Below are 25,025 nucleotides of genomic sequence, written 5' to 3'. Positions count from 1 at the left end.
CGACAAAGTTATTTTGCAACATGACAATGCTCGGCCACATGTTGCACAAGTGGTCAAAACATACTTAGAAACGCTCAAATGGGATGTCCTACCCCACCCGCTGTATAGTCCAGACCTTGCGCCATCCGATTACTATCTCTTCCGATCGATGCAACATGGCCTGGCTGACCAGCACTTCCGTAATTACGATGAAGTCAAAAAATGGATCGATTCGTGGATTGCGGCAAAACCGACCGAATTTTTCACAAAGGGAATCCGTGAATTGCCAGAAAGATGGGAAAAAGTAGTAGTAAGCGATGGACAATATTTTGAATATTAAATTTGTAACCATTTTACGTCAATAAAGTTTCAAATTTCGAAAAAAAACCGCACGAACTTATTCATAGTCCTATTACAATATTTCTTTGGATTCTGTCACATTTGTGACTTTTTCACTAGAAATGTGCTCGTTATGGTTTTATGTTTTCTCTTTTTGTGTGCTTGGAAGTCGCTGGGGCCCTTGCAATGAGCTGCAACCTTTGTACCTATGGCTGACTTGTTTCTATTGGTCCCTACACAACGCTTACTACATAGTACTTCTACTTTATATTTTGCATACATACATATGAATTTAAGTTAGGCTGTATTGCATAGTTACAACACCATAGCTCCTTGGTGTTGCAACCTACTCTTCCCTTGCCCATCAATTGATTGCCCCAATTCCTTTAACACTATTCAATAAATATTAGAACATTTGCTTTGGTTTTCGCCTTATTGCAAACAAATCAGACATCGGTTTCGTTGCAGGTGGGCAGCTGCTGGGGTTGCTGTTGCGGCTGAGAAGGGCCATCTGTCAAATTATCACTGGACAGTTGTATTGTAGTCGCTTCTGTTCCTGCATTCACTGCACTCTCGTTAGTTCCATGACATTTGGGTTGGGGAAATTGCATCCCACTGACATGCGATGAGAGCACAGCATTCGGGGTATTTTTTGTTATTGTAGCGTTACTTGGCGCATTATGTAGCTGGTGTGGGTTGGCTGACGTAGATGGGGCCTGTAGCTGTGGCCAATTGATGCTGTTCTGTGATGTAATATTCCGTGTTTTGACTAGCGGCGGGTTTTTGGTAGAGGTAGAAAAGGCCATTCCGCGCCGAAGTGGGACCCTGCTGAGACATGCAACGGAAGAGATATTTAAAGAAAAGGAATAGTACCATAAAATAGTTACATATTTTATTTGTAAAATGTTCAATATTCACCTTGTTGGACTAGGTGGAGGGTACGAAATTCCTCTGTGACTAGGTGATAGTAGCAAATTGCCGGAATGACTCGTTGTTGTGCCAGGCACCAATAGTGTATTGTTACTATAAGAATAATATAGATTACTGCAGGAGCTTTCATCCAAATCCGATAAAATATTGAATATTGTGCAGGGAACGGGAACCGAAGTTAAGCGGGAAAACAAATAACAAAATAATTAAACAAATGAAATGAAATATTTAAACAAATGTTTGTGTTGTTTGTGTAAGTTTCGGCGCATGAAAATAGGCGAGACGATGGGTTCCTCATTCCACGTGCCACTGACGGCAACTAATGCAAACATATTTTGTACTCAGGCAAGAATATTAATGTTAAGAATATTAATAATATCAAAAGCAAAATTCCTTTTAGCTTTAACTTAAGCCATAGCCGTAACCGTAACCATAGGGCACCATTACAGCATTTGTCGATTACTCATGCCGTAATCACGCCGTAGCCGAATGGGTTGGTGCGTGATTATCATTCGGAATTCACAGAGAGAACGTTGGTTCGAATCTCGGTGAAACCAAAATTTATAAAAACATTTTTCTAATAGCGGTCGCCTCTCGGCAGGCAATGGCAAACCTTCGAGTGTATTTCTGCCATGGAAAAGCTCCTCATAAAAATATCTGCCGTTCGGAGTCGGCTTGAAACTGTAGGTCTCTCCATTTGTGGAACAACATCAAGACGTACACCACAAATAGGAGGAGGAGCTTGGCCAAACACCCAAAAAGGGTGTACGCGCCAATTATATATATATATATAATTATAAACAGCAGATATTGAAGTAGAATTAATGACAACATTTGCATTTTGTCATAGGAACACGGATAATTTTCCACAAGTCAATTAATTTTTCGTCGTTCATTTTTTATATTAAAATTTTCAGCGCAAATATGAAAACAAATATAAAGTATTTCACAGCTGCTTTCGGTTACGGTGAAAAAACAGAAATAGATACAAATACGGTTATGGTTATGGCTAAGGTACTGCACCACTAAAAAAACGAATCATCTGGTCTACTCGTACTGCCATCATGCAATGCTAATATGGTAAATTATGGTATATTATGAAACTCTAAATGTTTTGCACTCGCTCATTCCTTTTTCATGCCTTGTTTTCATTTACTTTACATTTGCCCGAAAAAAAAGTAAGTAACAGATTTTAGTGTACATATTAATGATAAAAAAGTGCATTTGGTTTTCAGAGCACGAGTTTCTCTGCAACTCTTTACCTTTCACACAAAATATAAAAATAAATAATGGAACTTACGTATGGCTATGGCTCAAGTTCAGGTTCGGCAGACTCTGACCGAGGTGATTCAGAGGTTGTACGGAGAGTGTGTTCGCCGATGCGGTGTTTGCTTTTTGTTTGAGGGGTACAGATGACACATTTTTACCTGAAGTAATAATGGAAATATTTTAAAAACTTTTCGTATGTTTATTTTGAGTCGACCAGGTCTAACCAATAGTGCCTGAAGATGACCTCTAATTGAGATCGAAATACCGACAAATAACTAAAACAAATAAATAAAAGCAATAACTTAATTTGTTTTTTTTTTATGGTTAATCCGGATCGACCTCTCAAAATAAGAGTACACAAACTAAATATTTGGAGACACAGAAACAGTGTAAATCATATTTTAGAAATAATAATAGAAACATGCCCTACTACTTACTCGTGGAACCATCATCACTGGATAAAGAGTTAGTCTTTTCAAATTCCACCGATATATTGCGCGAATCATTCCACTCTACCGAACCGCTATGACTATTGTTCGCGCTGGACATATGACTGCATATTGAGGAATTCATGGGCGATTTTTTCACTCCTAGGGAATCAGCTGTGCCAGCACTTTGCCCACTTCCACCAAAACGAAAATTATCCCAATTGCCGGTACCCTGCTTCAGTCTTGTATAGATCATTTTGGCGCGCTTCAATGACTCGTACCAGTTCTTTGCCTCTGAACATTGTAGAGTGAATGCAGTAATGGCCACTTGGAATTCATTGAGGTAGACACAATTCAAAATATTATTGCTTTGTTGGATGACGAGCCGATCCGTTAAGTACGGTTGTCGGACCACCTTAAGCGAGCCAAGGCCACGCTTTGCGATAGCTTTACAAACCAGTAGCATATCAGTGAGCAGGAAGCAGTGCACGTCGGCTTTGCCGAGATTGTCCTTGAATTTATGATCGCCTTCCATGAAGAGGTGACGCACCTGATGAGCGGGGCAACCCTTCATGGGGGCGCACAAATCAAACATTTGACTATATTGTTTTATCATCTTGTCTAGATGTTCATTGTTAGTATCCTATTTGTAGATGGATAAAAAAGTAAAATAGAGTCAAAAATGATAGCCGCTTGTGACGTTTCCAGCTTACCACTACATCATAGGACTCAATGCGTGCCATAACACCTTTCAAACGTTCATTTTCCTGACGGGTTGTCAAGTGGTTATTCACACTAAAAACAAAGTTTTCCACTGAATGAATCTAAAAAACGTAAAAATTAAAGGTTACTGATCTAGGCCACCCTTCTATCAAATTCCCTACCATTGTGTCGATCGCTTCTATCTGTTCCATATTTGGCATATGTTTCTTTATCGCTGCCAAAAGGAGACTGTACTTTGTCAGACGTTGCATAGGTCGCACTAGAATATCAGCTAATCGTAAGCGATTGCACATTTTTTGCGATTCACACCAGGCCAAGTAGGAAGTGAAAAGTGCGTTATTTCGATTCAGCTCCTTGCAATAGAACTGACAGGTGCTCTGCTCTGCGCAGTACTTTTTGTATGGTGCGAAAATCGATGCGAAAGCAACGAAGCCCTGGTGGAAAAATGTAATTCGGAGTGGTTCACGCGTGGCCACACTATGCGCCACCATTGGATAGAGGTAAAGTGTCCAGAACTTGAGGTTTGCTTCGCAGATATCGCGTACATTCGAAAAAAGTCGATGCTGGTCGACATCGGTAAGAAGACGATCCTCTTGTATTGCCTCCAAACAGGCGAGAAAGAGCTGTAAAATTAGGAGTAAATCAACGTGAGTGCTTAAACATTCTCAGATTACAACATATTGACACTTACATCGGTCACAGTTTGTAGTGCGTGGATGTAATACACTTCGGTGGTGACCAACTCCCAAATGGCAGTCTGTATTCTCGTTTCATTGTCATTCATGTCAGTGCTATCGACAATGTCCTTCCACGATTTGTGCATCTTGTCCAAATACTCCAAGGCCGCATCAAAGTCCGGATGATCGAAATTTAGTGACGCTGTCTTTTGTGGTACGCCGTTCTTGGCGTAACTATTAAGCAGCTCACATAATTGACTCTGTTGTGGATTTTTGATGCCGAATAGACCAGACCAGCGTTGTTTTAATTGCTTTCCAGGCACTGCCGCTTCGCTGGTTTCCTCCGTGGATGCGGAGGATAGTAAACGAGGCGGACGAGTGCGAGAACCCTAAGTGAAATATGCAAAAGGAAGAGGGCATATTTGTGAACGGAATAAAAACTTTTCAAATGGTATGCCTTACAAAGGAAGCGGCCTTTTGTAGCGTCTTTCGACTGCCATCACGCTCAGTGATAATCAAATGGCGCCCAGCCAAGCTCTCCACGTCGGTATTTTCGTCCAAGGAACTCGCTGATGGCGAGTAGCCTAAAAAGGTCCGGTAACTCAATATATTCCATACGCAAATTCTTAAGCATGAATTACATGGTACTTTATACAGGGTGTTAAAAAACAAATGCAAAATATTCAAGGCGGCCGCCGTAGCTGGATATGTTAGTGTGTGACCCGGTTTCGAAGGGATAGAAAAGGTTTTTTTCTAAAAGCGGTCGTCCCTCGGCAGGCAATGGCAAACTATTATTTTTTTTAAATATTTTATATTTTTTAACACCCCATATAACTATTTGTAACAGTACTGTTTTTCTCTGATTCGATTATTCTGTTTGCTCTTTTGACATTTCAAAAAAACTATTCAATTGTTGATAATAAAGTTTAGATATTCAACGATATCAAAGCTGTCGTTTAACGAAAAACTGCATGCGCACTCACTCCATTTCACGCGCTCATGCAACCTGTGCATGGCTGTGCAAAATTATATCTCATTTTAGTAATACATACGTACATCAGTACCACATACATTGATTTCATAAATATATGAAAAACTACTAGAATACCAAAAAAAATTTTAAATTTCGAAAATAAGCGTGTGCGCTCTTATTGAAGTACCCTTCTTAATGTGCATTTACCTACCAGCTTCTAAAAAACTATTTGGCGGATTATTGTCGGTGATGACGATTTGTGAAAAGCTTAGATTGCGCCGTTTCAGTGCATGACTTAGTGCGCCGCTGCGAGAAAGAGAAGAGATAATTGACAGTTTTGGGACTTGTGCAAGGCGTGCGATACTTACTAGAGTGTTACACCTTTAGTTGCGGGTATGAATTCTTCCTCTTGGCCATCTTGGTCTGTGCAAAAGCTCACAGAGAAATATTCCGAACTTGTGACCTGTAAAAATTTAATGAGATATCTTGAAATAATTATATATGCATGTGTATGTATGCTAACTTAAATAAAGGTATACGTTGATGAAAATTGATTAATGTTTTTCTTAAACTCACTTATGTATGTACACACATAAATATGGAAAAAAGCAAAACAAATAAAAACAATATTACAAAGATTAAATAAGCAGTAATGGACAATTTAGAGAAAGTTTTAAACATTCGTTCATATATACGAGGTGTATTCAAAAGATATCGCGATTTTTTTGTTTTTTCAACAATTATTTATTTATTCATTAATATCTATTTTGCCCCCTTCAAAGTAATCCCCATGAGATTTTATGCACTTGTGCCAACGTTTTTTCCAATCTTCGAAGCATTTCAAAAAATCATTTTTGGAGTTTACTCCTTAAGAAACGATATATAAGGCCCATGGTATGAAAAATATGGGTGGTATCGTGTGAATCACCGGAAGTGTGCGCTGACGGAAGTGACGCGTTGCCCTTTTTCTATATTCTAGTGAGAAAAAGCACTGCATACCTTGTGGCGCTGGTTTGTTGGTGCAAACTTGTAGGAAATATATATTTCCTTGTGGTTCCTAATTTCCAGTGAGAAATAGCACTGCCTACCTTGTAGCGCTACTTTGTTGGTGCAAACTTGTAGGAAATATATTTTCCTTGTGGTTCCTAATTTCCAGTGAGAAATAGCACTGCCTGCCATGTAGCGCTTGGTTGTTGGTGCAAACTTGTAGGAAATATATATTTCCTTGTGGTTGCTAATTTCTTGTCAGAAATAACACTGCCCACATTTTGGTGCTTATTTCCGTTTCCTATCTAGTGCTTGTGCGTTCGTTGAGAACCTACATATACCAGTGATATCATCTGAACCTTTGGAGGAGATTGTCTTCAAAAACCCTTACAATGGTTCATCTGCCAAAAACACGCCAATGAACTACCGCTTAGACATTTGTTTGAATACATTGATGGCTCTACGTCTGAAAGCTTTAACGGTGAAATAGAGAAAAAATTGAAGGATTGTGAGAAGCTTTCTTTCGTCAATTATAAACCAATTATATTCACACTACCAGATATATCCAGTGAAAAAGAGGTGTGTGTGTCAGCTCCGGCACGCGACTGGAGTTTACTCCTTATGAACGATTACCGTGATATTTAAAAATATATTTAATATTTAAAAGGAGTAAATGAATACCTTTTCTATATTACTGGAAAAATATAAATTTATTTATTAGCAGCGACTTGCGCAATTAATTTAGCTAATCCTTCTCCTTGTCTTTTCATCATATCGTTAAGATGAAAATAATTAAACAAAGCAAAAACACCGAAATATTCCACCAAAATAATTTCTATGAAGAAAAACCTTTCACAACAGTATTGATAGCTGATTGTCAATTTGCAGGTATCTGCCATATGTGAACGGGTATACATATTAATTTTGTTGATTTATTGGTAATTAATGCATATGTGAACGTATTTTAAGCTCTCTGGAACCTTTATTTTTAAATATCACGGTAATCGTTCTTAAGGAGTAAACTCCAGTCGCGTGTCGGAGCTGACACACACACCTCTTTTTTTTATCTTGTTCAGCTCCTCTCCGATGCCGTCTTTATCTCGTCAATAGTAGCATAGCGTCGTCCTTTCATGAGCCTCTTCAGTTTCGGGAAGAAGAAAAAGTCACAGGGGGCCAGATCTGAGGAATACGGTGGCTGTGGCATCATTAGTGTGTTGTTTTTGGCCAAAAAGTCGCGCACAAGCAACGATGTGTGAGCAGAGCGTTATCGTGATGCAAGAGCCAATTTTTGTTCTTCCACAAATCCGGGCGTTTCTGGTGGATTGCTTCGCGCAAATTGCGCATAACTTGCAGGTAACATTCCTTATTGACCGTTTTACCCTGTGGCAAGAAGTCACGATGCACATCGCCTCTGCAATTGAAAAAAAAACGGTAAGCCAAACTTTTACATTCGACCAAACTTGATTGAACAAATGATTGGCCAATACTATTTCCTTCACTTCATCAATTTTTCCGTCTGTTGTTGAAGTGCTCGGGCGCCCGGCTTTCAGTGACGCTTTTCGTCGTTCACATCTTCTCGGCCTTCTGAGAACATTTTGTACCACCGATAAACATTGCTTTGGTCCAAAGTAGCTTCTCCGTATAACACTTAATTTCATTTTTCACATAAAATTTGATACAGGTTCTTTGATCCATCTTTTTGAACAGGTAAAAATCGAAGACGAGCCGAAACACGTGCAAGCAAAGCAGCTGACAACAATTAACGGAACATTCAAAATGGAATAACTGGTCGTCATGAGTGAGAGACATGAGTTCTAACATATCGCCACAAAAAAATCGAAATTCGAATATACGTAGCCTGCGAAAATTGAAAACTCGCGATACTTTTTGAACACACCTCGTATGACCCCTTAGCTAGAAGACCGCATTGTTCAAAGAACCAAAACTTTTAAAAATCGGCTTTGAAGTTTTCAAATTATAAGCCTCCATATATAAGAGCAAATATGCCTTTTCATCTAAAAAAATATGGTTAATGAATTGTTTGCAATGCATGAAATAAGAGCTGATGACCCTTTTTGCATTCTCTTCCAAATTTTTGTTTTGATTGTGATACTCTTGCAACAAATGAGTGATATGTATTTTCAGGAAAATCAAGGAAATTCGAAGGAATTTAAAAACGCTTCAAACATTTCCTTTAATATTCAAATATATACTTGTAGATAGGGCATACATGCTTATATTATATATGTATGTATGTAGATATCGATGAGTGTCTAAGCTTATGATTCGTAATAATAGCGACAAGCTGAACGTCGACTCGCTTGAAAATACATTCCGAGATAGTATTTTCTTGAACAATTTGAAAAACCTATCCTTAGAGAAATCCTGTTAAGTTCAGAGAACAATTTCACGGACTGAGATAGTTTTCGTAACATATTGGAGAGAATAGTAAGCTGAAAAATATCAAAAATAATCAAAAATATAAGTGCTTTTTCTGTCAATTCATACGAATTCATGATCTGCAAACATGTTTTAAAATCAATTTGAACCTACGGCATCACAGTTTACATATCTGGGCATGCAGCATAAAAACCGCATTGTCTCCGTTCAATGTACTGAATGATAAAAAAATTAATTATACTTATACAGAATTCAGAATCAAATTTCGATCGATGGTTACAAAAAACTAAATTCAGATTATCAAGGCATTTGATTCTTAAAATAAAACTTTTACCCAGCTACATTAGAAATATCTCCATCCTGTCATGCTAACTTTTAGTAAATAATGAAAGAATTTAAGACTACTTATAAATAAAGGTCAACCAATATACTAGGTTCTTCAATAAGTTTTGCGGTTCGACAAGAAAAACACATTTTGATGGTTTGAATACACTTTATTTTTACTTTATTTATTTTATTTTACACTTTATTCGATATAGTCTCCTTGAACATGAATAGATTTATTCTATTTTTTTAGGTCTGGAAACACATGGAAAGTGCTTGGGACCAAATCGGGTGAATACGGTGGGTCCTGCAACAATTCGAACTTTAATTCATGGGTTTCATCCATTGTCAAAATGCTCTTGTGGAAAAGAATTATTTTCTTTGCAAACTGGGTCTTTAGACGAACTTTTTTCTTCAACTGGTCTAAAAGGTTACAATAATATTAAGAATTTATTGATTTACCAGGTTGCAAGTAATTACTACGAACAAAATTTCTTTCGTATCCCAAAAAATTGGTGATAACATTTTCTTCAATCATTTCTGAACACGAACTCGTTTCGTAGTCGAAGAACCACGTTCACACCACTCTTTAGCCTCTTCTTTTGATTTAGGATCATGGTGATATAACCTAATCTCATTCCTAGTGATGAATCGATGCTCAAATTCCACTTTATTCTCTCTCTCAGTAATCCAATACTTCAGTCAAAATATTGTTTATACTACCCAATGAGATGCCCCAGGTTTCTACTAAATCTATTTCAATCACTCGACGATTTTCCAATACGATATCCTGTATTTTTTCTACGATTTCTGGTGTTGTTTTTGGACGTTTTTGACGTGGATCGTCTTCAAGGCTCGTACGACCTTGTATCTACCGCACTAATTGATGACGAAAAGTTCTTATACACTTTCAACATTCGTTCCTACATAAAAAAAATTTGCTAGTAGCAAAACTTATTGAACAACTTGGTATTAATGATGAGAAATCAAATTTTCTTAAAGTTGGGGGTAAACGCCTAGCGGATTTTGTCTACAATATTTCATTATGAACACGTACATATTGCAATATGTACATAAAGACGCCTCGTCAAAAAAGTTATGGAGGTTTCCCCAGCGGAATGAGAGAATTTATTATATTTTAGGATTTTCGCTACAATATTTCGGAAAAGTATTAAAATTTGCGCGACCTGGATCAATTTGGAAAGATGTATCTCAAATATCGAGTTTTTTATAAATAAAATTAGTTTTTAAAAAATATTTTCTTAACAAGTCACCTCAGATTATGTAAAAGTTGAAGCTTAAGGGGTCTGCATAAAATTGTTTAAGAATTTTAGCAACGGATTAAAAAATGAGAAAAAAATGTAAATAATACGAATACATAAATCATTTCATAAATAATTTCAATTTCAACTAGTTTTTATATCTATTTAGCCCTGCAAACAGTCGGTGCTTATTAGGTTCATCCTAAATATGGAATAAGAGTGGAAAAAAAAATTCATAGGCATCATTTAATTAGGAGTGCTAATTTCGTTAGCAGAGATTTTTACACTTTAATGCGCACGAAAACAAACACTGTAAAGTCAAACAAAAGTGTAAAAGAAAAATACTTGCAAGACCATTTTTCTGAGCAAAAAGAAAAACCGCTGTGTTACAAATAGTTGTGAGTTACAAAAAGCTACTGGATAGAGACAGACAAAAATCAGTAGGTTGACATAGCAACATTCTGAGTGACTCTAGAAGTAGCGCAAGTTAAGTTGAAGCATTATACGTTGCATACCTTAAGGCGCTTTACAGAACAAAAGTGTGTTATTGTAGAAGGTGTGAAGTAAGTAAAACTTATGTAAATGAAACGAAGCGAATTGAGTTAATTAGCACTAGATTCTTATATTTCTTTGCAATTGTGCGCAGCTGGTGGCACCCGCCGCAAATATTACATAGAATCCAACTTTTCTTATTTAGAGAATACTAGCAAACCCGGTCCGCTTCGCTGGGCACACTAAAATAGAATAGATATGGTTTAAAACAGAAAAGATATGGTTTTCATATTATTTATTTCTTTATTCTTTATTCAAGCGCTTTGGCATAAACAATATTTTTTGTTTTTCTATTTGTTTTTGAGTAAATATATTGTATAATGTTGTTGGCTTCCCAACACGTGAACAGCCAACGTATAGTTGACCATGGGTGAAATTCATCCCGCATATTTCTAAAGTTTGCCCTTGTGATTTATTTGTCGAACGACCAATATGATTACGTGATTGTCTTGGCATTTGTACTGTAATAAACATGATTGTAATTATGCTATTCTGAGATTTTAAATCATGTTTTCTTTCAAATTTGTGGATTATATTTTCGATGCATATGTGTTTAAAAGCCCAAGTCCACATGGTCAGGATTATTTTATTTTGTTGTGATTTTCTTAAATCATCTCTTTTCTTCTGAAAATTGTTGACAATTTGCATGATAAGACTATTAATTTTTTCATCTAACGCTTTACGCATTTTTCGTGCTCTTCTTTTGCATCCTTTAACAATTTCTTTTGTTTTTTAATTTTTTTACCATTTTTTTCACTCATGGTGTATCGTAGCTTATCGCATATGAACCGAAAAAATAAATCCACAAAACATAATTTCATTTGAACATTCGGATTTCACATTAAATTCTCAAATTTCGTAAGAAATTATTCACTGTTCCAAAATCCACTCCAAAAAAATTCACAAAAAATGTTTACACTTTGCACTTACGTCTTCACCTTATGGCGTCCAAATCAGAAAGAAATATTGACACATTGTAACTCACACTGTCAATTTGACAGTTCAGTTCCGCCCCAAGCGTTAAACAAGTAAACGACATTATGGCTGGTTCAAAAGAACGCTGTACGCGTTGCCGGTGATCCGAATTACAACCAAACTTTACGAAATCCATTTTCAATACTTACTTAACAATGTGTGTAAGTTTGGTTTAATTCAGTGCAAAGACACGGCGGGTCCACGTTGTGGCATATATTTCGAGACCCTAGTCATCAATAGGTATGAAAATTACTCCGCATTAAAGCACTTATCAACAGCTTTCATTTGATACCCATATTGTACAAACACATCCTAGGGTTACCCGGGTTCACGTTTTGACCTATATCTCAAGACCCCAGCCACGGAGCGGCATGAAAAATACTCTGTACTAAAGCATTCACCAACAGCTTCCATGTCCTACCTATATTGTACAAACACATCCTAGGGTTACCCGGGTCCACGTTTTGGCCTATTTCTCGAGACCCTGTTATCCGATTCTTAAAATTTCAAAACACAAACCTTCTCCACATGCTTCTCTTCAATGTGACAAAGTTTGGTTAAAATCGGTTGAGCCATTCTCCGTAAAGTTCATCACAACGCGAAAAACGGCTGAATTTTTATATGTATAGACAGATTTAGCTTTTCATTTAATTAGGTATATACCCCAGGTTTCTTAGTTCTTTTTATGGCTAGTTAAAATTAAAACGACAATATGCTTGGCCAACTACAGACAATACTCGAGTTTGCATACATGTGTGTGTGCGTATTATTCACCACATTGACACAACACCCAACTCACCTCACTGCGGGTTAGCAGTGGTTTTTTACGCTGCAAGAATGACGATTTTTTCTTATAACTCGTCACAGGTATTGACATCGTTGATGTTGTCTTCGTCAAACTCCCCAATACGGCCACAGTGGTAGTCGTTCCTCCATGAGCAGAGCTTGTTGCTACACCCGCTGGCGTTGAAGACGAGTTCAAGATACATGGATACTGATTTGTCTGATGTTGTTGAAGAGCGCCAATATTTGAGTTGATCATGATGCTATTAACCTCGTTGCCGCTCTGAAATTGATGTGATTGCATTGTGGAATGAATTGCCGAATTTATGACCACGCCTACAATGCCAGCACTGCTGCACAAATAACTAATTCTGCTGCTATTACAGGAGGTGGTGTTTGGTGTGCGGTGGTGCATGTCGGAGTCAGTGATTGGGGAAATGTTCATAGCTTTGCGGATGAAATAGTGTTTGCTTATGGTCAATATTTTGATGTCTGAGTTACACACTCTGAATTTTTTTTCTTCGACATTACATTTGTTTTTGGTAAGGGTGATAATTTGTATATTGGTGAAGAAGATGTAGAAATTGTTATGGTGAGTTGGGTGTGCAGATTTTTCTAGTGAAATAATTAGTTGTGCTGTGTTTGATTAAATGTTGGTTTAGGAATAGATGATGAGAGTGAACGACATGAAAGAGGCAGAATCGGGAGATTTGTGACAGTGGTACAACATGCAACTGTTTTTATGCTTCATAAGACGCGTTTAGTAAATGTGAGAATACATTGTCACGTTGACAGAATAGTCGTCGAAAATATTTAAAAAAATATTAATAGAAGTATTAAATAAAAACTAATTTATAAATTAAGAGAAAGTGTTCGTGAAGCAGGATTCTGCAGAGTTTTAAAGATATAATATAATACATATGTTTTTAGTCCCAAAGACTTGAGGAAAGTAATTACTACGCATGCCTCTATTTAAAAGAAATTTTGATTTTATTCATATCGCCAAATATCCATCTAATTCCTCCCTTTATGTTTAACAAGCACTAGTCCACTGCCAGATGAAAAAGTTAATAATTTAATTTTGATATTAATCTGATTCGCTTAATTCCATAAAACACAAAAGGAAACAAATGCCAGCAACTGTAGTCTTCCGTGTATTTTTGTGCGTTAGAAGAAATCTGCATTAGAGTCCATAACTTGAAAAGCCTGAGCCAATACCCCAAAGCTTTTGAATTGCATTTTTTAAGCAGTAAAATTCAAAAGCATGAATAGCGCTTAAACGCGACGATACTTTTCCTTCATGATAAGATTTCACTATTTTTCGCAACCGAATCAAAAGTGGTAACTTTATTATAAACTTGTATTTAAGCGAAATATGGGAATGGCAATGTGCAGCGTCAAGAAACAACTTTTAGGTGACGCAAAAGACGAAAAAATTAGGTATTACTGTGTAAAATTAAAAAGTATCTTGCAGGAAAAGGGGAAGAACGAGAAGAAGACCGGATTCAGAACTAATGGATGTTTCATATAAAAATATACATGCAAGATCTAACATTGAGATATTTTGGAGAAAGTTAATATGAATGAAATGTTCAAATGCTGAATTTTCTAATTCTAGTATTTCTGTAAGAATACAAATTCAACCAAATCGCATAAGAGCCCAAAATAGCTAAAAAAAAAATAAACAGTACAACTCTTTGTGACTAATTTAAAAAACAACAACATTTAATATGGCTCCTTATACTTAGCGATTGTTAGGAAGAAAGCCTTCTCAGAGAACGTATTAAGAAAGAGATTAAGAAAAATTTAATACATTTTTATTTGAATTTGATATACCTATGTACATGCACAAATAAGAAAGTTATAAAAAAAAATTGTGGAAAAGAAAAATGGTAAATTCACATATTGAAGGCTTTTATCAAATATGTACACACGTGAGTATGTATAGGAATATAATTTGTCTGCATGAAGATAAATGAATTAAAGAGTAGATCGATAGATTCACCAGATGGATTTAGCAACGGGTGCGCAGGCTAGCCTCCTACTGTAACTGCTACTAAACACAGAACTTTATTCCGCAGGAAACAGCTTAGGTAGAAATATATAAAAAAAAGATATATTTAATTTAATGGCATTTCATTATTGAACACCGATGAATTCACATTCAGAATCTGCATTAGACAGGCTTTTAATACCGCAACTATACTCGTACATAAGCGCGTTCTTGATAAATTGATTTGTGTATTGCAGAAGTACGCCAAAGATAAATTATCTGGTAATAGTCACAATAATATCACTGGCGTAAGAAAATAAAATCATGAGCAAATGACGTCTTGTCTTATTACTAAAGTGACTAGGCGATATCGTTAATGCGTCAGAAATCTCATACAATTTCACTATTGGCCTCGCAAATGTTGGATAAAAACAATTAAAAGTGACATATGTAAGTACGAAAACTAATTATTTTACTACTACAAATGAAATATTTTACCATAACTACTCACTTTGGCTCTATGTTAACAATTTTGAAAAGTTTACCGTAAATAATTGTGCTTCTCAAACTCACACATGCATACATGCACACATACATATACATTTGCACTTTTGGGGGCGCAATAAAAGGAACTTACCATATTCGGTGTTTTGCCGGCGGAAGCACCATGTGAACAGGCAACCATCGAATTCAAGCCATCCAAGTGCGTAAGGCTCTTTGATTTTAACTGGAAAAAATATACAAACAAATGGATGTTAGGGCAATAATTACAAACCAATGAAATGTATGTTGAAATGAAAAACAAATTATAAAACACACTGAGCTTCAACACGAAATATGCTAAAATTCTCAAATCTCAATATAATATAAATTATCTTAAAAAACATCTCTCCAAAATGAAAATCAATAAATCACACAGGTGGAAACAAATACTCACAGTATTAAAGAAGCATTAAACGTTTAAAGAAAATAAAATACCAAAATTCGATGTACTGAAAATAAATCCATAAAATTCGTTAAAAGTTTGCTATGCCTCAAGTTTCCCCAACTAACCAATTTCGGTTAAAGTTATGTATTTCCGTAATTTTTTCTCCGATTTGCCTGAAATTTTGGCACAGCATTAAGAAAGCATTATACGTTAAAAGGAAATAAAAAACTAGAATTCGATATTTTAAAATAGATCCATAAATTCCATACCCAATTTGCATGATTTGTTATAAATTTGACGCTACAAGTAGGACTGTTGTAAAGGGCCTTTCAAAAGTAACGCCCAGTAAGTAACGCAATTCAAAGATGGGTGGACAAATTTCAAGAAACTGGTTCTGCCGAGGATAGAAAAAGGACTATGAGACCAAAAAATGGACATAGAACAACAAATGCAGACGAATATATTTGCATCATTTCAAAATAAATATCAGATTCGTATTCCTTCTCACTAAAAATATTTTGATATTTATTGGCGGTTGTATGAGTATTATTTTGGATACTATAGTTATACGAGGTGTGTTCAAAAACTATCGTGAATTTTGAATTTTCGCAGGTTACGTATATTCGAATTTTGATTTTTTTGTGGCGATATGTTGATACTCATGAACCTGTACTCAAAGAACCTGTATCAAATTTTTTGTGAAACACGAAATTAAGTGTGCGGATGCATTCCGAATGTTGACTGTGTCATACGGAGAAGCTACTTTGGACCAAAGCAATGTTTATCGGTGGTACAAAAAGTTCTCAGAAGGCCGAAAGATGTGAACGACGAAAAGCGTCGCCGAAAGCCGGACGTTCGAGCGCTTCAGCCAATCGTCGAATCACCGTTAGAGAAGTTGCTGAGGACCTAGACATATCGATTGGCTCGTGCCATTCGATTTTTTTAATGATTTGGGCATGAGACGGGTCGCCGCAAAATTCGTACCAAAACTGCTCAATTTCGACCAAAAGCAGCATCGCATGAACATTGCTAATGAGATGTTCGGCTCTGTCCGCGACGACCCAAATTTGCTCCAGAGTGTCATAACTGGTAACGACTAGTGGGTTTATGGTTATGACCTGGAAACCAAAGCTCAATCATCTCAATAGAAGCTGACGCACGAACCAAGACCGAAAAAAGCGCGCCAAGTTCGGTCGAATGTAAAAGTTTTGCTTACCGTTTTTTTTCAATTGGAGAGGCGTTGTGCATCGTGACTTATTGCCACAGGGTAAAACGGCCAATAAGAAATGTTACCTGCAAGTTATGCGCAATTTGCGCGAATAAATCCACCAGAAACGCCCGGATTTGTGGAAGAACAAAACTTGGGTTTTGCATCACGATAACGCCCTGCTCACACATCGTTGCTTGTGCGCGACTTTTTGGCCAAAAACAACACACTAATGATGCCACAGCTACCGTATTTCCCAGATCTGGCCCCCTGTGATTTTTTCTTGTTCCCGAAACTGAAGAGGGCCATAAAAGGATGACGCTACGCTACTATTGACGAGATAAAGACGGCATCGAAGGAGGAGCTGAACAAGGTAAAAAAATGATTTTTGAAGTGCTTCGAAGATTGGAAAAAACGTTGGCACAAGTGCATAACATCTCATGGGGGACAAAATAGATATTAATGAATAAATAAATAATTGTTGAAAAAACATTAAATTCGCGATACTTTTTGAACATGCCTCGTATATAAGTATTATCTTTTATTGGAAGATACATATATTAAAAACTTTTTCTTAATTCACAAATCTTCAAAAATCGTACAAATATTAGTTTGAGGAAAAGGATATCCATTATTTTCTCGGTAGATGGCTGTAGTGATCGATATCTGGTGGAGTATCGATCAAACAATTTAAAGTTTATGCTCGTTGTCAAGGTGACATTATACACTACGAACATTCTTTTGCTGTTTTCTGTTTTTCCATTCAGTTGTGAGTTACAGGGCGTTAACAATGGAAGTCAACAAAGAGAAAATTCGGTTTATTTTACAGTTTTTCTTTGATAAATGCAAAAATGCAAGCCAGACCGCTGAAATTGTGAATGGTGTTTGTGGTGCCAATCTTGATGTAACAGAAAATGTCAAAAATGTCGATAAAATCACAAAAAAATCGGTCAAGGCATGTTAGTATTCGTGGCATCGCCCAAGAGCTAAAGATAGACCATAAAATAGTTTCAAACCGTTTGCGTTAAACTTTTACGCAAAAGTAATGGATTTCTTGTTCCCCAAACTAATATATTTATATCATACAAACATACATTGCAAAGAGCAATGATCGGTAAATGACGATTTATACGGAAACTATTACAGCCATAGCGAGGACGATTAAATCTGAGAAAAAAATGATAGATGCTTTTATTTCTGAATTTTAAAAAAATATCGGAATGAAAAGTTAACACAGAAAATGAAAGGCAAGTTCGAAATAAAAAATTTAGACATTATGTACCTATGATTTACAGCGACCTTGAACTTCAAAATCATTGTACTAAAGCACACATATTTTAATGCTTTCATTCTATCATTTCTATTTATGTAAAAAACGCGTATAAACAAGTAATATATATAAACTTGTTTGCAAATGCACGGAGATGTGGCCGACATTAGTCGACGAGTAGCTTTGAGTTATGCAGTGGTTGGTGGTTCACTGTTATTTATACGAATATTTGGATGGATGAATGCACGCACTGCTGTCTTTACGGGTGAGGACCACCCAACAAGATTTCTTGATTGAAAATGTCCTTGTCTTTAGGTTTCCACTAAGTAATTTTAATGTATGAATGACGAGCAAGTAGGGAAAATAACAATAATAATATAGCAGAACTAAATGAAATGCGGCAACTATTTTTAGTTTATCAGAGTGCAAATAATCATCTTACAACAAAGTATACTGAGTAGAGCAAAATAAAAATAAATAAAAAATATATGTAATTAGATCTGTCGAAACATACTAGACTCGCGTCTATTTTTGATTCGGCGATCCGTCTTAATTCTGTCCCCAAGATACGGGCGCTGAGGTCGCAGCCTATCAGAATTTGCATTTCTTCTTTTCCATTAAGTTCCATATGAATTTTAACTAAACTAAAGGAAATTTTTAAACATTTTACCATAACTTGTAATCTATATGAGAGTAAACTAGTTTAGTGAAATATTTTAGAGCAACCAAATGTGCCTGAAATGTGTAATACTGGAATGAGTCACAAATTTCCCTGGGAGGGATTTTACAATACTAGACTTGTAGAAGCGGCGTGCATGCGTGCCAATATGTTGCCTAGCATTTCGAAAACTAATAAAACATAATTATTTAATTGCTGGATGTTAAAATGTTGGCCACAACCTAAGTTGCATTTGTGTACATATTTTGTCAACTGCTTGAATTTAACTGCTTCGCATATACACCTAATTATGTACCTATACAAGCATATGAATATTTGTTATCCTTTTATGCTAAGCTGTATATTTTAAATTAAATCTGACTTAATTTATTACGAATGCTTTACAAATGTCTCTGCTTGTTGCTGTCTGCACACACAGGTAAGTACGGATGAGCAAATATCTGTATGTAAGCATCTAAAAGGGCGGAAACAAGCGCTGCTAACCCACGCCAACCCCGACGTGAATCGCCATATTTGTATGTATGTATGCATTCTCATGGAAATTAACACTCAGAAGGCAAATATTTTTAAACAAAAAATGAGATCCGTAGAAGTTGTAACTTGCGTTTATATCCACGAATAAGGTTAGACATTTTAATACTGTACTTGTGCACGTACACACATATAGATAAAATTAAGAGAGTAGAAGTACATGTTTGGTTATTTCTATTTTAATGAGCTATGATTTCAAAGAGAGTGCCACGTTCTGTTTATTCTAAATTTCCTGTAACTCGCCTAATCGTAAAAATTTAAGTACCTCATAGGCATAGCAACATTAAATTTGCTTTTAATGCCATTCGAAAACAACACAAATTCAAAAATGTGCTCAAATTAAAAATACTGTGAATTTACGGATACTTAAAATAAATTGCAACGTGACCACAAATTCATTGCATTGTTTTTCCTTTTTTTTTTTGGTCCACTCCAGCATATCGAAAAATTTTTACTATTCGAAAGGGCGTTAAAATGAATTCTAAAACGTGAATCGTTGCCAAAGCGCTGCCATTAAATTCGTCAAAAGAATGGCTCACGCGTACAAATGTAAGTATGATATGTAAGTATGTGTGCATGCATCGAACCCACATGTATGTATATATTTACGTTAAAATAAGGCGAATAGTACTCAATGTCATCTGCTGTTTAGCGCCACTTCACTGGCACGCACGCACCTCCCTGGTGGTGCGCCTTTCACGCTTTGGTGGCACTCTGCCATTTTCAATTCAGTGACGCCACTCGACGCTGTGTACCAAAAAGGTTCTTTTGGAGGTGGATAAAATGTATTCATATACACAAATCAATAAAATCTGCTAGCTGCATCATAAACATTTCAATATTTTCGTCGTAAAGATATTTTAGCGTCCGATGGCAAAAAATCAACAAGTAAATATTAAATACGCATTTGAAGGTTTCAACAGTGGCAATCGTAAAGCATCGTAAAATGAGAGGGTGTGTAAGTTGTAAGAGAACATATTTTAACAGCTGCATGCAGGCTTTGAAAATTTAAGTCTCTAAGAAATTATGAGAATAATTTTATTTGTTTGTTCAGGCATGAAAGTGACAGAGATGGGCTCAGATTTCGTATAATAGCCTAATTTTCTCTTGATTTTGTTTTTATCCTACTAAGAAGTCGAACGGCATTTCCAATTTAGCATTTGGTTTGTGGGGGGATAAAACTCCACATATACTTTTATATTAAAATTATAACGCTTTATTTCCTATGAAAACTCAAGATTAAGATAAAATATATTGTATAACTTGTAAAAAAACCCTAATTTTTATATGCCTTGTAGTTGCAAGAACGCTTCTCGAATCATCTATTTCTTCGAATTCATAATGACGTTAAATTAAGTTGAATAGTGAATAAAAATGAATAATGAAATCAGTGTGGCCACACTGATAGGTATAGGAGTGTTCCCGTACGACACTCTCACCTGTGTTCCCACAGGTTCATGGACTATATGGTATTTATTATTCAATGATTAGAGGCAAGTTGGTTGGTTGGTTGAAGTGGTGATTCTCCAAGAATCCAATTAGCGCTACCGTACCATTTTGTTGCCACATCCTCGCTACCATCAAGTTATACGAGTTATTCCTTCACGAGTATATCCAGTCTATAAGTATGTTCACATATGCATTAATTAGCAATAAATCCACAAAATTTATCTATCCGTTCACATATGTCAGATTACCTGCAAAATTGACAATCAGCTGTCAAGACTGTTTTTGAAAGGTTATTCTTCATGGAAATTGCTTGGATGGAATATTTGGATTTGTTTAATTATTATTCGCGTTATGAAGAAAATACAAGGAGAAGGAATAGCTAATTGAATTGCGCAACTGGCTACTAGTAATAAGTAGTTGGAGGAAATCCATAAAAAACATTTATTGAGCTTTCAAAAAATTATGGCAGCAATATATAGGTATATATGTATATACCTATATGATAATTGGCGCGTACACCCTTTTCTGGGTGTTTGGCCGAGCTCCTCCTCCTATTTGTGGTGTGCGTCTTGATGTTGTTCCACCAATGGAGGGACCTACAGTTTCAAGCCGACTCCGAACGGCACATATTTTTATGAGGAGCTTTTTCATGGCAGAAATACACTCGGAGGATTGCCATTGCCTGCTGAGGGGCGACCGCTATTAGAAAAATGTTTTTCTTAATTTTGGTGTTTAACCGAGATTCGAACCTACGTTCTCTCTGAATTATGGCAGCAATACGTATACGAAAACCGATATTATATTTTATAATGAGCAATAAGGGAACAAAGTGTTTATGGACACACGTTTCTGTTATATGAATGCATACTTAATAATATCTCAAAAAATTGTACTAGAATTATATCTATAAGCCTGTTTTCTTTGCCGGCATTCATTTTATTTAGTTTTTACTTTGACGTTTCTCTTTATATTCGTAAAAATAATTATCTATAACACAGAAAACGCAGGGTTGGATGTAAAAAAGTATGGTAATCATTTAGGCGGCCGCCGTAGCCGAATGGGTTGGTGCGTGATTACCATTCGGAATTCACAGAGAGGTCGTTGGTTCGAATCTCGGTGAAAGCAAAATTAATAAAAACATTTTTCTAATAGCGGTCGCCCCTCGGCAGGCAATGGCAAACCTCCGAGTGTATTTCTGCCATGAAACAGCTCCTCATAAAAATATCTGCCGTTCGGAATCGGCTTGAAGCTGTAGGTCCCTCCATTTGTGGAACAACATCAAGACGCACACCACAAATAGGAGGAGGAGCTCGGCCAAACACCTAACAGAAGTGTACGCGCCAATTATTTATTTATTTTTTAATTAATCATTTAGGATTATTTTATAATCTCAGATTCCGGGAGAGAAATTTTGTATGGGTAATCCCGCTTTTTAATTACGGATTGGGAGTTAAGCACGAAAAAGTAGATAATCTGCTTATATGTGAACGTATTATAAGCGATTGAAAAACCTTATAATGTTGTTTAAGTCTATAGCAGCTATCTATTTAACGTTTTCAAAAAGTGGTTTGCAGAGAGTTAAAATCCTCGGCTTCCATAGGGCCAGGGCATTCATAAAGGAATATAGCTTCCTTTTCCTCCGGTTGATTACAATTATGACAGTATGAACTGTAAGGGATACCCATTTGGACTGCTTGCTCACCTATGGGCTAGAAGCCAGTTATCACTGCCGTGAGTCTGCAGGTATCCTTTCGTTAACGTTTGTTTTGTGTGTTAACGTTTGTTTGTGGTTGCAGGTGGGCCAAAATGTTCTGTTAACTTTGCATGCTGTCTGATCTCTACACCTACAATCCGCGATTCGTTTTGTGTAGACTTTAGCAGTGCACGAAGCAGAAAAATATAATCAACATTTTTTTACATGAGTAAATATGGAACATTTCCTTGCTCGTCTCCAACATTCGAATGCCGATGCATCGGAAGCTAAAAGCCAAGAATGAAATTGAATACACTTCCGTGGATTCAATAGTTGCCACTGGCCAAGTGCAGGTGTATTGCTACAACTGGAAGTAAATATTTTGACAGCAGCAGCAGGGAGTAAAGGAATAAAAAGAAGTGGTCGATGTTCGCTAGAGATTATTTTCTCATTAAAGTGTATGCCCATGCCACAGCACATTCGACTGCACATTCCAAGCAACCTCGTCACGCGAACTTTGTTGAGTCGCATAAAAATTATCAAGATGTGGCCAATATAAGCAGAATGCAATAAATGCAAATTCATACTTAAGTGAGCATAAAATCAATCACTCACCTTCATGCGAAAAAAGAGAGAGAACAGTATTCGTTTTACTTGTGTATTATCGGATGAAGTAAAAAGAGTGAATTCCACTAGATGTCTTTAGTCAGCCATATCTCTCGATGTGAGTATATGGATCATATGCGGCGATTCGACGCTTGAAAAAAAAATGCATTGAAAGTTTAGTGTTTGGTGAAGCCAGTTGTACATTGCAGCGTTCCAAAATGAAGGAGCAAAAGCGAAAATTTCTCAGAGCCATCACGCCCAAGCTGAAGAGTCGCACCACAAAAGTGGTATAGACGTCGAAGGAAATGGGCCACTAAGAGAGAGAAGTGGGATTTATCGTTGAAAAATTAAAAAAGGCCATTGTAAGCCCAATTTTGTGTAAAACTTAACTTGCATTCCTTGCTTTAATCATTCACTGATTTGTGGTTATGAATCGAAATTACGTAAATATATAACCCCGAGTGCTCTCAATGACGAGCAGAAAAACTATAACAATTTTTACATGGTTACGAAACAGAATAAGAAATAAAAATCTAAATCATTACACAATTCAACACAAAGCTAGAACACCTGAGTACAAGAACAAAGTTTCAGTTAAAGGCGATGAAGGAAAAAGGAATCACTGTAACTCATTAAAAATTTAGCCGGGACAACTACCAAGCAAATTACGCAAATCTCGAACGAAACAAAGTACAATAATACAAACAAAGCCAGAAAGCAAAAGGTTAAATCGAATACGCAGTAATAACATAATAAGTCTGGCTAAGAAACTGTTGGCAATCTGAAGGAGCCGGACTAGCAACTAGCACGCAAACGCTTCAAATGGGAGCAAAGTTCATTAACATTTAACATAAACGGCAATGAGGGCAAAGGAGAAAAACTGTAGATATCCGAATACTTCTGCAAGTGTATGGGTTGAGACATAACCCTCTTCCGCAAAAAAATGTAGCGAGTGGAAAATATTTCATAGTGATGAATTACAAAAATACTACTGATCAGGAGTAACTGCACTCCTTAATGTTATATACAATTTGATCTCACCATGCCAGAGTTTGCTCTGATTTCGAACTGGGTACGCGGATGTAAATAACTTAATTGAAATTTTGTAAATTAATTTAATCAATGTTGAAATTTCCGGTAGTTGTTTATATTTCCTCCAGTTTTGCATAAATTGAGTTTATCAGAATATCAGAATTTTCATTGCATATCGTAATGCTTTCAGGTTGAATGGCTTTGCAATATTTTATCAATATTTCTTCGTATTTATTTTAAATTGTAAATTACAAAATGTCAATGCAATGCACTCGATGCGACGGAAATCAAAAGTTTAACGAAATAGACAAGTTTTATGGGGGAGCTCGCAATCGTTTATGCAATTCAATGCGAAAGTTTGGCTGATGGAGATAAATTATTCAAAATTACTTTGTTTATTTTTAATAGCTATGGGTTTTGTTATCGAGTAATCAAATATTCCTGTTGGTAAAAGTCACAATAAAATCTAATACAATTTAATTTTTAAAACTGAATACCAGTGCACACTCACTTGTATAGTATGTACGTGTGTGTTTATATCAGGTATTTCTTTACACAGTGCTTTTCATTGTATGTATATTACTATGAAAAACTGACACTACTTAAAATATCTGTTTGAGGATAAATAATTGAATGGTTGTGTGTGGGGAGGTCTGTCCGGGTTCAAATGGAAGGCGCGCCCCCTGCCCCTGTGCGCTAATATGGTCTAAGCAAGTAGTGACAGGAAAAAAAATTACATATACTAACACATATATATGTACATATCTATGTATTCAATCACAAATTCATATGCATTTAATAGAAGGTGTGTCATGGGCTAAATATATGGAGTTACGTAATGCAATCGAAAATATGTGCAATCTTAAAATTATGACCCAACCGCAGACTACTAAAAAAATGCCAAAACATAAAACAAGATTGAGCGCAAATTCATACCAAATCGACGCTTAGCACAGGGTCATTCTTCGTGATTTGAATTTTGCAAATTATTTTTGTTTCGGTAATTTCCTTGCTGGAAAGGATCCTTCTGCGGTAC

The 25,025-nt window shown here is 36.3% G+C and overlaps 1 protein-coding gene across 5 annotated transcripts in view; it reads right to left on the bottom strand.

Annotated features, from left to right (window-relative positions):
* Nucleotides 1–345: 345 nt before the first annotated feature.
* LOC128860751 (uncharacterized) overlaps nt 346–25,025 on the bottom strand; it is a 58,727-nt gene continuing 34,047 nt past the window's right edge. The window contains exons 4-14 of one of the 5 annotated variants that reach the window (XM_054098472.1): nt 15,232–15,321; nt 5,687–5,781; nt 5,530–5,624; nt 4,808–4,929; nt 4,360–4,734; nt 3,830–4,291; nt 3,659–3,769; nt 2,955–3,588; nt 2,549–2,675; nt 1,237–1,362; nt 346–1,146 (exon numbers count right to left, since the gene is read on the bottom strand). In XM_054098472.1, the coding sequence (XP_053954447.1) occupies nt 765–1,146; nt 1,237–1,362; nt 2,549–2,675; nt 2,955–3,588; nt 3,659–3,769; nt 3,830–4,291; nt 4,360–4,734; nt 4,808–4,929; nt 5,530–5,624; nt 5,687–5,781; nt 15,232–15,321 (2,619 nt within the window). In that variant the 3' untranslated portion in view covers nt 346–764. Of the gene's footprint in view, nt 1,147–1,236; nt 1,372–2,548; nt 2,676–2,954; nt 3,589–3,658; nt 3,770–3,829; nt 4,292–4,359; nt 4,735–4,807; nt 4,930–5,529; nt 5,625–5,686; nt 5,782–15,231; nt 15,322–25,025 lie in introns of all 5 variants that reach the window. The other 4 variants (XM_054098473.1, XM_054098470.1, XM_054098471.1 and 1 more) reach the window with 4 other exon arrangements.

This window comes from Anastrepha ludens, chromosome 4, assembly GCF_028408465.1.
Source record: "Anastrepha ludens isolate Willacy chromosome 4, idAnaLude1.1, whole genome shotgun sequence".
NCBI classification, from domain to species: domain Eukaryota; kingdom Metazoa; phylum Arthropoda; class Insecta; order Diptera; family Tephritidae; genus Anastrepha; species Anastrepha ludens.
The sequence above is the reverse complement of the archived record's forward strand: the minus strand, read 5'-3'. Positions and strand labels throughout refer to the sequence as shown.